Source organism: Aythya ferina (genome assembly GCF_964211825.1).
Source record: "Aythya ferina genome assembly, chromosome: 7".
NCBI classification, from domain to species: domain Eukaryota; kingdom Metazoa; phylum Chordata; class Aves; order Anseriformes; family Anatidae; genus Aythya; species Aythya ferina.
Window position 1 is genome coordinate 29,298,427 of NC_140302.1, and position 13,754 is coordinate 29,312,180.

At 43.2% G+C, this 13,754-nt stretch overlaps 1 protein-coding gene across 2 annotated transcripts in view; it reads right to left on the reverse strand.

Annotated features, from left to right (window-relative positions):
* Positions 1-3,615: 3,615 nt before the first annotated feature.
* ABLIM1 (actin binding LIM protein 1) overlaps positions 3,616-13,754 on the reverse strand; it is a 190,112-nt gene continuing 179,973 nt past the window's right edge. For both annotated transcript variants that reach the window (XM_084525597.1, XM_084525598.1), the window contains 2 exons: positions 11,982-12,062; positions 3,616-10,684 (listed from right to left, as the gene is read on the reverse strand). In XM_084525597.1, coding sequence (XP_084381723.1) covers positions 10,571-10,684; positions 11,982-12,062 — 195 coding nt within the window. In that variant the 3' untranslated portion in view covers positions 3,616-10,570. The remainder of the gene's footprint in view (positions 10,685-11,981; positions 12,063-13,754) is intronic.

Genomic DNA, 13,754 nt, shown 5'->3' on the forward strand with positions numbered 1-13,754 from the left:
GAGGAGGTAGGGGGAACAGCGAAAGACACAACATGAAAGTAAAACGCACACTTCTACATGACTCCAAATATCTGGCCTCCTTCCCCCTTCCTCCCACAGTATCTGTACTCTTAAATGCATCATTACTAAGGGAATTATTAATGTAGTCACATCAATAAATCTTACTTAAAAGTCCTTATATTGAAGTCATCATTCATCTAGCTGGGACTCCTCTGTAAATGATAATTAGGGTAAGAGCTAACTGAGATACCACAGAGTTTGCTCCTGGCAGTCATTTAACATCCAGCATGGTATCAAAGCTGTAAAGTAGGCATTTCTCAGCGGCAGTTCATTCATTGTAAAACTTGTTTTGATTATTAGCTTGTCTCCTGTTTCACAGCAAACACTTCGGTTCACATAAAGACCTCAAAGCATCAATGTCAATGAATTCCTTGAATGGACTCAGCTGCGTTTTGTTTGCTCTGCAGTATGTAGCCACGTCCAGAAGAGCCAGCCAACGTGCAGCACTATTTCAGACAGCCTCACTGGGCTCATCCTGAAAAGAGTTGGTTCTACAAGCAACTCTTCTTTCCAAAACCTGGTGCTATGGGGGCTGGGATATCCCAAACGATGACACATTTCTTAATGACTGCTTAATAACAGAATGTGTAAATGTGCTGCTGGAACCGCAGTGCTAAAGGGAGGGTTATCACCTCTGTCACCAAATCAAGACTGTAATTTCATGACATAACATGTCCAATATCCCTCGCAACTCAAAGTATTCTGCTCTAATATTCTTCATACCCCATTACCCATTTGTGCCCACCCTTTTGTGCCAGTACAACTGTTTTGTGAGGCCACTGCACTCACCGAAGGAGGGAACTGACTCCAATTAAAAAAAAAAAAAAAAAAAAGAAAAGTATGGAATAAGAAGTAAAAAATGTTTTCTTAAGCAGGATCAGTTCCTGAATGTCAGGGAGAGCGACCCCACAAGCAGTCATGCTGACATATCTGATGGCAGGAAGGAGCTGTGAGGCCGTGGGAATACCTTGAGCTGGCTGAGCAGCCCAGTCCTTCGTCTCATGAAACCGCAGCCTGAGGAGGGACGGCTCTGTGCTGCTTTCCTGCTGCCTCATTCGTCCTTTCCCCCAGCCCATAGGCCCCCATCACTACCATGGCTACGTCCAGTCTGGGACGTACATTTTAATCTGCAGTGTGTATACAAAAGAGAACTGGAAGCAGTGGCTGTCTGAGACCCACCTGACCTTTGGACGTACAGCAAGCTTCCTGTTCCAGGGCTGCCGGCTCTTTAATCTCCAAGTCCTTAAAAATACAAGCGAGCCTATGTGAAAAAATGCTTTGTAATGGGAACTCCTGGAACAACTTCCCTCTCTCGCCCTCTCACTGAGCCATAGAAAACAGTAAATATCTCTCCCAAGAGTCCTTTCTTACAATAGAAAAATGGCAGGCCAGATTGAAGTTTCATTTCCCAGCCTCAGACTCCGCAGCGGACAGCACAAAAGCTAGAGGATAAAAAAGCAAGGGGAAAAAAATGCTCTTGTTCATTCAGAGTTGGAGAGATTTTTGGTAGAGAGCGAGCTTCTTGTGACAGCAGAGCAAGCCACACTTGGGAACTGGGTTTCTCTTTTTGCAGGAGGAAGTGGTCTTGGACTATATACTTGACAGCAAATTAGCACTGACATTTGACTTGTTTTGATCTGAGCTATTTACAGTGGTTTTATCTGTGTATTTTTGACATGCTGTGAAGATTCCCATTGCCAGATGCTTTGCGATGGCTGTAGGATGCAGCGCATTCCTCAGCCATTACTCAGGGGTCATAAACCTCACATTATTTGTGGGGAGGAGGGAACAGAGAAAAATGGCCTAAAAAGTAAAAAAGAAAAAATGAAAAGAAAGAGAGAAACTCAGGACTTAGATTTCATTGGGCTTGTACGTTTAACTGGAGAGAAATTAAGAAATGCAATTAGGGTGGCTGCCACTGTCACGCTGTGGAGCCAGTGACTGGACCAGAGCCTTGTATACTTACTCTGTGCACAGGAGACGTTCATGGAGATGAAATTCCCAACCACTATGGACTGAGGCAGATTGAAACAGAACAACTGCTCCCTCACCCTTCTGGGTCCAAGGCCCCACTGGGGGCTGCTGCTCAGGACCTCCAGAGCCTGGGCTGGCTAGAGGTGTTCTAGGGTTGGCACCAGGCAGTAACTCTTGCTCTGTTGCTACAAGGAAGGAGCTGAGACCTGGGAAGTGGACTTTTCATGACTAAATGAGACAATCAAAAGGAAGACTTTCTTTCTTTCTTTTCTAGGTTCCTGGGGCTGCAGGGCAGCAGGCAGGGAATGGGATCCTGCCCTGCAGAGCAGTGGGGGAAACACCTCCAGGTTGTCAGTTGTGAGACAGGGAATGTATTACCTGCAGGGCACAAATCCTGGTGCTGCAGGGGCTGTCTGTAGGCTCAAGGATGCTGTGCAGGACAAAGTTCTTCACTCAGAGGGTGGTGAGGCCCTGGCATAGGATGCCCAGAGAAGCTGTGGCTGCTCCATCCCTGGAAGTGTTCAAGCCCAGGCTGGATGGGGCTTTGGGCAACCTGGTGTGGTGGGAGGTGTCCTTGCCCATGGCAGGGGTAGGAGTTAATGATCTTTAAGGCCCCTTCCAACCCAAGCCATTCTGTGATTCTGTGACGTGTGCTGTACCATTCCTGCCCTTGAACAGAGAGCTGCAGCTCAGATGATCAATGGCCTGAAGCAGGATCCTTTCACACCCCCTCTGAACTTTTTTTTTAAGATTGATCTCCAGTGGCTTTACTTCAAAGACTAACATACCCCCTCCCCTCCCCCCCTTAACATTAAGCCTCAAAGCCAGTCTTAATGAGGCCCCAGTACAACTACAGGAGGCTCGAATTAATTCAGTGACGTTCAGGAGGCCATCTATTTACAGCACAGTGCATGCACAGCACCCTTTCCAGGGGCTACCTACACGCCAAGTCCCTTGACATTTCTTTCTTCTTAGGCAATGATGGGAATTGCTACAGGTCCCTCTGGGGTGCGGTGTGTCCAGCCCTGCTGCTGCTGTGGTCTGCTGGAGACCTGGGCGTTCAGCACACACGGACAATTTGCAGCCCTATCTCCTAGATCAGCATCTTCCACATCTTCTGCACCCAGACCAAGGCTGGGGAGAGTTAAACTCCAGGTAGTTGGGCAAACATTCAATTTAAAATACTAAGACACAGAAATATCCTGTCAGGGATGAAGTTTTTAGCTGAACTCACAAGAACAGAGAAAGGAAATTATTTAGATCATGAAGCCAATGCAGCAGGGTGACCTAGCTGACCTTGCTGATATCTTGGGTCCTTTTAAACCACAAACTAACCGCACAAAATGAAGACTCCTATGTGGTTTGTATAAGTAGATATTTTACTGACAAGAAACCTTTTGTCCTTCCTCAAGTCTGCTGAGAATTCTACTGAAGCCAGGCACTTTTTTCATCTATCTTGGTCTGGTCAATGATGTCTCGCCTCTCTCTGCGCATCTTGTTCTGTAAGAAGACTTTGATACAACTCTGCAAGGTGAAAAAAAAGCAACCAAACAAATAAATGAGGCTACATGAATCCAGCGATTAAGAATAAAGCTCCAAACTTTATTCATTGAGTTGAGTACAACAGTGATGCAGATTACAGTGGCACAGGAGTGCAGTATGTGCTGTTTGCAGTATGACAGTGGAAACACTAATTGTACAGAACAGCAACCCAGCTCAACTTTTCATTATGCATACAAGCAGACTTACTGTACAGACAAGACATTGATTCACTTTTACAGAGAGACTCAAGAGCTGTCTCACAGGTGAATGGGAAACACAGGGACACCTCCCCGAAACGCTGGTTTGTAATGTGTGGAGGGAGGAGAAAAGAAAAATAAAATAATAAAAATCCTATTGCCAAAATCTACCGACTTAAAAGGAAAATATACCTTTGAAAAACTAGTTTCAGTTTCCAAAGCTTAAAAAAAATGTCCCCAGCTGTAAGGCCCCCTCTCGCAGGAAGAGCTGTCAGCAATGACCAGGTGGCACTGCTGGGACAGGACAGATCCAGCAGGGACACACAGAGCTGGCTGCTGCAGGCGTGCAGAGCAGCCAGACACTTTCCTGGTCCTGCCAGATGAGAAAGAACCCGCTCCCAAGCGTGTGGATGTCAGTGAGAGGCCCCACTGGTGTCAGTGGTTTTGCATCTGGGGGTAGTGCTTTCTGCAGGGTGTCCAGTGGGACCTGTCAGCGCCCAAGGGAGCCAGACTCAGCCTGGTAAGGCACCGCTGGGATTCGTGCAGCTGCTTCTGCAAGCCTTTAATACCTCATCTCCTAATGCCTAGGAGCAAGGTGGCCTCAGCTTTGCAAGTCCTAGGAGCAACACCCGTATTAACTGTAGTGATTTCTGGCCAAGCAGTTAGCTGCTTGCCTTCAGTCATCTCTTTTTGCCTCAAAAGAAAGACCACAGCACACATGGAATTATTACCTCTTCATATGGACAAGCATTTTTTTAGGAAATCATTAGCAGAAATCTTTTTCCCTGTTAAAAGCCCTTTGGGCAACAGATAATTTATTTTGCATACAGGCAAACAACATTAATGGCCAATTACACTCCCACTTCCTGCACTGATGCTCACATTAAAATTAATAACACTTACTCCCTCCACGTCAAATGCCAGCATCACACAGCTCCTGCCAGCAGAATCGCCTGACTAAAAGTTCAGTATCTTTTTTTTAGTGATAGATTTTTTGTCCTGCCCTTTACTAAGCACTAAATAGGTGTGTGGGAGAAATCAGAAGGCAACACTCACCAGCCAGAGCAGTCCTGCAACCTGCAGTAATGAGGGTGTTCCTACACTAGATGAGAAATTTCTACCATCACAGCGTGCAGTCACTCTCTCCAGCTCTTCGTTACATAGCAATGGGGTAAAAACATACCACATATTGTCGGGATCACTTCCTCCATATGTCTACCCTGAAGAATATGGACTCCAGAAGACGTGTGGGCAGGGCCAAAATGTTTGGCAAAGACCTGGACCGTGACCTGAATGTGAAAGGGGGCTGCGGGATCAAGCCCTAAGTGTCTCTGCTATGGAAAACTGATTGGCATTTCAGGACAGATCAGTTGATTTTATTGCTTCCTGTACATGCTTTATTCATCATCATTGAGTGTTTTTTAGCACCACAGGTAACTTCCAGGATGCAGACCTCCTCCTCTACAAGTAAATTCAGAAAGAAAGCAATGAAATGTGGAGTGGAAAAAAGGCTTATTTCCACTGAGTCGGTATCTACAAGGCTATGGCCCAAATGGGTCAGGATCTCCTAACTACTGCTAAGTCAGGAACAGCCAAAAGAAGTCACTCCACGCTGAGTTTGGAGGATGTTCTTATATTCTTACTGTTCTGGGGATCCATTTTTTCCATCACTTGTAGCTTCAGAACATTAACTTCGGCATAGATGTTCATAAACTACAGCTGCTCCAAACTTGATTTCCCCAAAGTTTGAAAGAGGTAGCACAAGCTGGCATGCATTTTCTTATAAATTTGCTAAATATCACACTTGCAAACCCTGGAGAAAGCAAGCTTATGCCAGCTGTCCTCCTTCCCAGAACTTAACACTTCTCCATCCGTTGACATTACCTGACATAGCAGAAACACCCCAGGAGGAGCAATGACTTACAGAAAGGGACTCTACTTCAAAATTTGTCTAACTTCAGAGTAACACTTTCACAAAAGAGACCCCTAGCAACCTCCCCTGAAGAGCAGGGTGTCTGAACCATATGGCTGAGAAAGGATTTCCAGATTGCAACAGGGGAAGGGCAGGGAGCACTGCAGTGCTGGCCCCACAGAGACTTGGAACCATTCAGCTTGGTAAGACGAGTTGACCACTTTCTTGACTTTTATTTCTATGAAAGCATTACTGGAGCCACTGAGCTATCTTGTCCCACATGCAGTGGTAAGAAACTTACTGTTTTCCTAGTCTAACCTTTCACAGCACACTGCAGCTATGTGCACAAACCATACTGAATGAAAGGCTACTAATCAAACTGGAAAAAAAAAAAGAATATGTTTCTGAGACTCACACCACTAAAACCTGTGTTAAATGACACCAGCATGAAATGGTAACAAACAATTAAAAAAAAAAAAAAAAGCATGAAATTCTGAGAGCAAGCTTCACAAGAACTTACTCTTCCAGCTGTACAGAAAGTTTGTCAAGTTTGGGATAGGACACTGGCAGAGTTGAGATGCTACACTCAGCTTCCAAACTGAGGCTACAATAGATCAATCACTTCACTGAGAAAGAGCGGACAATTTAGTAATTTCCAAACCTATTTTTCAAGTTGGCTTCATTTTACTATCTTCAGGGAAGATATTTATCATATTTATTTCACTACACTTATTTCCACTTTTGACTGTGAGCAGGCTGGAGCTTACACCAAGTGAAGGCGAGGGCATCCAGGGTACAGGCAGCTGTTTCCACTGTACTGCAGAGCAGCTCTCCTCTTGGTCATGATGGAAATTATCAGACTGGGACCTGGAGAAGCCACAAAACCCAGCAGGTCAAATCTCTGGATTCCCCATTAATCTGCTGCACAAGGTTTTACTCTTCCATCTAAGCACCGCCAGGAATGGGCACTGCAAATGTTCATATATGCTTGAGAATGCCTTTTAGATGATACCACACGTGGCTAACCTTGCACTTCCACAAAGTGGGACAGTGACCTTGTGTTCTGCACACTTGCTGGATCTCAGAAGCAGGTACCCAGGAGCCCTGCAGATACGAGCACATATGCAAGTGACGTCCTTCATAATTACTGCTGTCTTTTCAACACAATGCAGAGTTTGGAAATTCCAGGTTAACTGCTCATAGAGCATCTCAACTCCATAAGGGCAGCTTGTGCTTCATGTGCCTGTGTTTTTGACAACCTGCACGTGTCTATGATCCCGTTCTGCACACCTGTATGGCTGTTTTGCAATTCCACCCCACGTGCCTGTTTTGACAGGTCTTTGCTCTTACATCATTCTTAAAGCAGAAAGGGGAAAAAAATGAGACAAAAGCAATCAGGTTTCAGTCCTTTTGGCAGTGACGTTGTTGACAGCACTGAGTTTGATGGGGCTTCATCAGAAGCTCAAATGCTTTGCACGAGACAGAAGAACTTGAGCATGTACTTAAGGCATATTCTTTCACACACTTAAGTATTTACTGAATAATTTAGAGTCTTATTACAAAGCTTTGACTCTCTGTTACATTACAATATTCAAATTTATTGGCCACAAGGGACTATTGAGAGGGGAATTACAAAGAACTGCCCAACAGCACAGAGCTGCCCAACAAACAATATGCTACTGGATCGATACTAGGAAAATGATTCACTGCTTACACAGAAAACTCTCCCTGGAGCTGTCTTTCCATTTTTATGAGGTGGGAAGACCAGATGAAAGAAAATATTGCAGTGACAATTGCTAACAGCCCACTGCAGAAACCACCCACCCATCCCACGGCCGGCTGCGGCCTGCTCTTTGGGGCCATGGGATTTTGGGGTGGTTCTGCTTCTGGATGGGTGGGATATTAAGAGGAATTCACACTTCACATCCTTAATCAGAAATAAAGCAGTAGTAAGTCCAGTGTAGAGAGCAGTGAACTGACTGACTATGCTCCACACTAGAACAGGCCCAAAAATCCAGTTAGAAATTAATTGTGTCTGCTGCATCTGAGCTGGCTTCTCCTCATTCCTTCCCAAGGTGCAATTGCAGATTTAAATTCTCAGTTGATGAGGCAGACACAAATTATCTTGTCATTCTCAAAGGCTGAGGAAGTGTGTTGTTGTTTTTGTTGTTGTTGTTTTTTGTTTTTGAGGGGAGGGAGAAGAGAGAATAGAAGACAAGACAACCTGGCGTAACCATCTGTGAACTGACTGGGTGGTATATTTACATACCTTGTGAGCAGTTCAATAGTAATCTAAAGATGGGGACAGAAAAATGCAGACTGGCAGCTCACGTCCCTGAGAGCAGACTTTATACCAAAAAGGTTTGTTGTCAAGGTGACTTGGGCTAAAAGACTCGTAATGCCTGCTGCATCTGCCACAGGGCATCACCCATGTGGGCTGACAAATTGTGGAGAATTTAGTACTTTAAATAATTAAAACCCAAATGTTCATCTCAGAGTTAAGCCACACCTTCGCAGGCATCATACACTGAATTTCTGAGACTAGTGTTCACGAAATGCGTGACTGTGAGACACTGCTGACCTTTCACTGCATGGCTATGATTTCAGCTGCCACTCAGAAATGCATCTCAACCTGCCAGTGCCCTCCCTGGCATTCCTATTTGCTTCCCAGCGTTCTTCTAAAACCATTTCAGATGCTTGTTCTGAAAAATGAAGTAAAACATGTTGAACTGAGCCTTGCTGCAATCTCAGTGAGGTCCAGAGAGCTACCTTGCAGCTAACTGCGTGTCATGGTATTCACCAAGGGCTTGTGTTCAGCAGGGACTACAAGGCCAGCTCTGCACAGGAGCATGTTCTCCAGTTTGTCCCTTGGGCTCACCCTTCCCTTAGCCCTAGAGCATGGAGCAGGTGCTGACCCCTTGCATCTGCCTCTCAATCACTGAATCTTCAGCTCAGGTTGGATCAAAGGAACCGCGGTGATCTGCTATAACAGGACTTCCTAAACCAGCACAGAAGAGGCAGGGTTTGGGCTGTCCCGCACGTTTCATGGTGAAATGCCGTGTGGTGAGACACAGAAGTCAGCACAGTGATATCGAATCTCACAACTATGTGGGACTGTTTCCCCTTCCTGACTTCCAGACTTTTAACACCAATGTCTCATAACAGAAAATACAAAGGTTCTGATGTCTCCAGTGCCAAAAGTTTCTGCATTAGAAATGAAATCTTGATATTCTTTGACAGACACAGAACCTGAATGTCCCTCTCCAATACCAGGAGATGGGCTCATTAGTGCAGTATGCATTGGCAGTTAAGCACCAAGGAAGAAAAAAGCTGACCTTGCAGCCACAATGCATGTATTCAATTACTTTGGTGCTCATGTCCATCTCTTAAGGACCTGCCCAGAAGCAGTTAAGGTATATATAGGCAGTTTTGTTATTTTTATTTTTTGTTTTCCAAGCTGCAGCATAGTGGAAGAAGACTGAAAGCAAGAGGAGTTCATTGCAGCTCAGAAACCATCTTGCATGATTTCTCTGTCTCCACAAACCAAGTCAGGCACAAAGGGAAATAAATATAACCAAGGCTGGAGCTCTGAAGCTTCAAGAGGGAAAAAAAAAAAAAAAAAAAAAAAAAAGCCTGTGCCCTCTTTTCCAAGCACAAGTGAAAAACTACACTAACTAAAAAGAGAGTGCTTGGCCCCATGCACTGTGCCATATTGACAACAGCAACTGCAATTTAATCAAAAAGCCTCTATTGGCAGAGCATGGTACCACCTTGGTGGTACCTTTTAGTTCATGAACATTCCTCCCCCAAGAGGGATGAAACTGTGTGTTGGCTTGCAGAGAACCGTCTTCCCTGCTTATGTAAAATCCTACAGCTCCACAGCAATCTGAGGGGCTGTACTAGTAATGACTAGCAGGGAGTCTGTCCCGAAATCTCTGGGTGTGAACCAGGGCACACTTAAAAAAAGCATTTTCTCACTCTATCACTCCCACCCTCATCCACCCATCTCCTGGACTAAATTACAAGAAAACTGACTCTTCTCCATCATTCCCATTACTTGAGTGATCTTAAATTATTTGACTGGTTAAGCCCCAGCCTTATTAATTCAAGCAGAAAGTGTGGAAGAGGGAAGACTGGCAACAGACACAGCAATTCACTTCCTATATATCCTAGCAAATATATACAGGTACAAGGAGCCCGCTTTCCAAGAATTCAACTGGGATGCACTGCAAAGGAGCAGAGCGCCCACCTTTGCAGACTGTATCACACAAAGATGTCATTTCAAAAGACTGCCAACTAAGAAACAGTTGTGTGAAAGACAACGTGACCATATGGGCGTGTTACAAAGGGCTTCTCCTTCACTACAGATTATCTATCTGTCTCTCTCTCCATATATATACACATATATACACATACATACACACAGATGGATAGATATAAATACATGTGCGCACACACGCAAACACACTTACATATATATATATTTATATATATATATATATATTTCTTTTCCAGTTCTTGGAGTGGTTACAACTACTTTAGTCTACAAGGCGTCCTAAGGGCACTTCCTGGCTCTAGCAATAAAGTCCATCATGTTATGGAGAGAAGTAAAGGGAGTATCACTGAGGGAGAAGAACAGTTTCCTATCTTGTATGAGATCATGTAAAAGGTCAACACCTCTGAAAATCATCTTTGTTGTTTCTGAGCTCAGATATTTCCTTCCCTATGTTCCAGGAGGGCAAGTGTTCGTCTTCAATTGCTGTGTGCAGAGGTGCCACTATGCGATTTTCATTTTTTGGTGGGTAGGTAGTCGCTGCCAAATAGTTTGGACTGTATGATACAATATCCTATGTACCATTTTTAAGTTGGTTTCTTTAAAGGGAGATTAAAAGAGTTTTGCTTTTTTCTTCATGTCGTTGCGTCTCCAGAGAGGTAACTTGTCAAACTCCTGTATCGTCATGCCAAATATTTCTTGAAAAACTTCAGGTGCTAAGTGACGCTTTAAAAAAAGAAAGAAAAAAAAAAAAGGAGAGAACAGGCAATGGTCAGTCAGTCAAAGCCAAAGAAGTGCAATAGGAGATAGGAGTGCCTTAAGGATTTCATGTCACTCTAAGAGCCACTGCAGCATCTAGTGATTGAAGTTTGATGAACTAACAATCCCTTGCCAATGTCCAAGTCCTTATGAACCTGCATTCTCAATGCACCAATAAAATTTTGACATTTGTTACCTCTGAGAGGTCTACAAAGGAGATCAGGCCAACTATTTCAGTTGCTGAATAAGCAAGACAGGAAAAGATTTTGTCTGCAGTCATACACCAAGTAGCAACAGATCTTAGAACAGAAAAAAGTTCTTGCATGCCCTTGTTGTGGACTTTAGGTAGTCATCCCCACCCACACGCTGAAGTTTAAACAGACACTGAGTTTCAGGAGAGTTTTGCAGAAGGGCTGCAGGTGGGACATCCAAGTTTTGAAAAGCAAGAAGCCAGCCTAACCTTCCACCACATTTCTCTGCAGCAAATGAAACATACTTTGGTGCTGTCCTGTGCATTAGTTACTTCTCTTGTTCAGCTGCTCTAGAGTGCACTAGACAGGGGAAGTCCCTCCCTGCAGCACTAATGTAACGTCACCTTAAATTTTGATTAGCGATCACATTATCTACTTGTCTAAAAATGTACATAAACAGGCACATACATGAATTTTTGTGGCTGCTTTCATTCATCTCCACAAGATTAATTAACTACAAGTTACTTAAACATTGCCAGGCAAGGAATTCCACTGAACTAATCTTACTAATACACAAACTGGTTGACCACTTCTATTTGTTAGTAGAGATTTAAATCCTCACATTTTTGCATATTGGCCAGTCTAACTGTCAGGACTTACTGACGAATTGGAGCAAGTCAGACTCTGGATCCTCAAGGATGGCTGGTACTGACTCTTAGCTAGGAAGTGATCCAAGCCTACGCAAAGCATTGCTCCATTCTAGCGTGGGTTCTCTGACTACAAAATGCGTAACCAGTGTTGGCCTTTTTACCACTTTGTAAGTATGAAAACAATTGCTTGAGAAACTAAGGTGGTTGTGAACTGCTCTGTCCAGGAACAAGGAGACACAGGCATTGCTGGTCAGAGATGTGGGACTCCTGTTGCATCCTCCCTGTCCAACTGCTTCTTCCCTGCTTAGTGCTGAAAAATCTTTCCAGTCTAACAAGGACCCACACATCAGTGTTAGAGCTTTCAAGTGTGCAACAATAAACAACTTCAGCAGGAAAGAGCATTTAGGAACTTGCTTCTCTTACCTCCAGCCTGGTTCTGTCTACATCTTTTAGTATTTTATTTCGCCCTCTGTTGGTCACCATGAGCATTTCATATGGAAAAATCTGTTAACAACGTATAAAAAGGGGAAAAAGAGATGTATTTACATTCAAAAACAGAAAGAATACAACGTGTCTTATTTTCATAACCACACAAGAATTTTTTTTTTCTTTTTCAACGGAAATTGCAGCATTTCATTTTTAAAGATGCATGAAAGGCCAGTCGGGATAGAGCAAGAACTTGTTTAATATCAACGTCAAATTGCCTCCTACTATAGAGGCAATCTGTGCTTGTCCACACCAATGATTTTTATGGTGCATCAGCTCAGCTGGCTTTCATAACACAAAATCCTCTCTAGTCAATATACTTTCTCATCTAGCAACATACAATTTTTAGAGTTTATTAAGGTAAGTATATTTGGCACTCCTTGGTCTGGCTGATGGTTACCAAAGTGTGGACAGCTCTAAGGAAACAGACAGAGAACTTTTAAAAGATGAACCACATGAGAGTGCATCTGAAAAAGCAGCACTCTGAATAAGCAAGACATTCATTAGTGGGGGCCACTGCAATCAACAAAATTCATCATGATTTTCTTTGCCTATTTGGATAGTTAAAGAATTGAACAAGTGCCCTCTGTGCTTGCTGTCTGTGCCACACATGCATGGATTAAAGGAGATGCTTTTGTAGACATACTTATCTAATACACCTTCATCTCCTTCAGAAGAGTGTGTCCAGCACATCTCCCATTACATTTCTCCTGATTTCCCTTTGCATTGCAAAGAATATCCAGAACTCACACACAGCAGTTGCTGCCCAGTAATTCCTGAATGCATGGATTATTCATTTTTTCTTTTACATGTGTAGGTTCTTTGTTTAAAGTAAAAATGTTTACTCTCAGTGGGTCTCAAATCAGTTTGACCCAACAGAAACTACATTCCTTAGAAAGGATTTCAGAAAACCATGTGCCTTAAAATCAGTTTCTGGAATCATTTCATTTCAGTTTTTCATGTACACTTCCACGTACATTTGGAATGACATTGGAGAGCTCATGTTCTGCCTGACAGAGCCTCCCTATAGCCCTTTTCATTGTGTATCGCTGTAAGGATAACAGCATTCCCAATGAGGTCCTCATCCAATCCCCACTGAATCCAGTGAAGTTCTTCCACATACTTCAGTGGGAATTGGCTTTTACTGCTATTTTTACTGCTGGTCTTGTTCGACTGATTCAGATACATGCTCCCTGAGTGAAACCACCAAAACTCTCTTAGGAGAAGCAGCTGTGCTATCATTAAACACCATTAATTCAATTATTTTAACAGAAGAAATTCAACCAAATCAGCTCTTGTGCAGTATTAAGCAATTAAATTCATTCCATTGTAAACAATTATCCCAATGAACTTTGCAGAAATATAATAAATAAGATTCAGGCATTGATGAACACACCACTGAGTTTATTGTAAGTAATAATAATTTAAGTAAAGTGTGCTTACATACCAATTGTAAGATATGACTCTTACGAGATTCTGACATTGTCACAAATGTACAATTAGACTATACTTTGAATTACATTGCTTATGTTTGATACTGGAAATGATTACCAGATACACCATGAAAGGAAACTAAAACATAACTCTTCTAAATGTTTAAACAGACAGAATTTAAGTCAAGGTCTAAGGTTGTAAGTACATTTTATATTTAGGAATTCACAACAAGGTATGTTTCAATCTAGGGTGTCAGGATGAACAAATTCTGTCCTT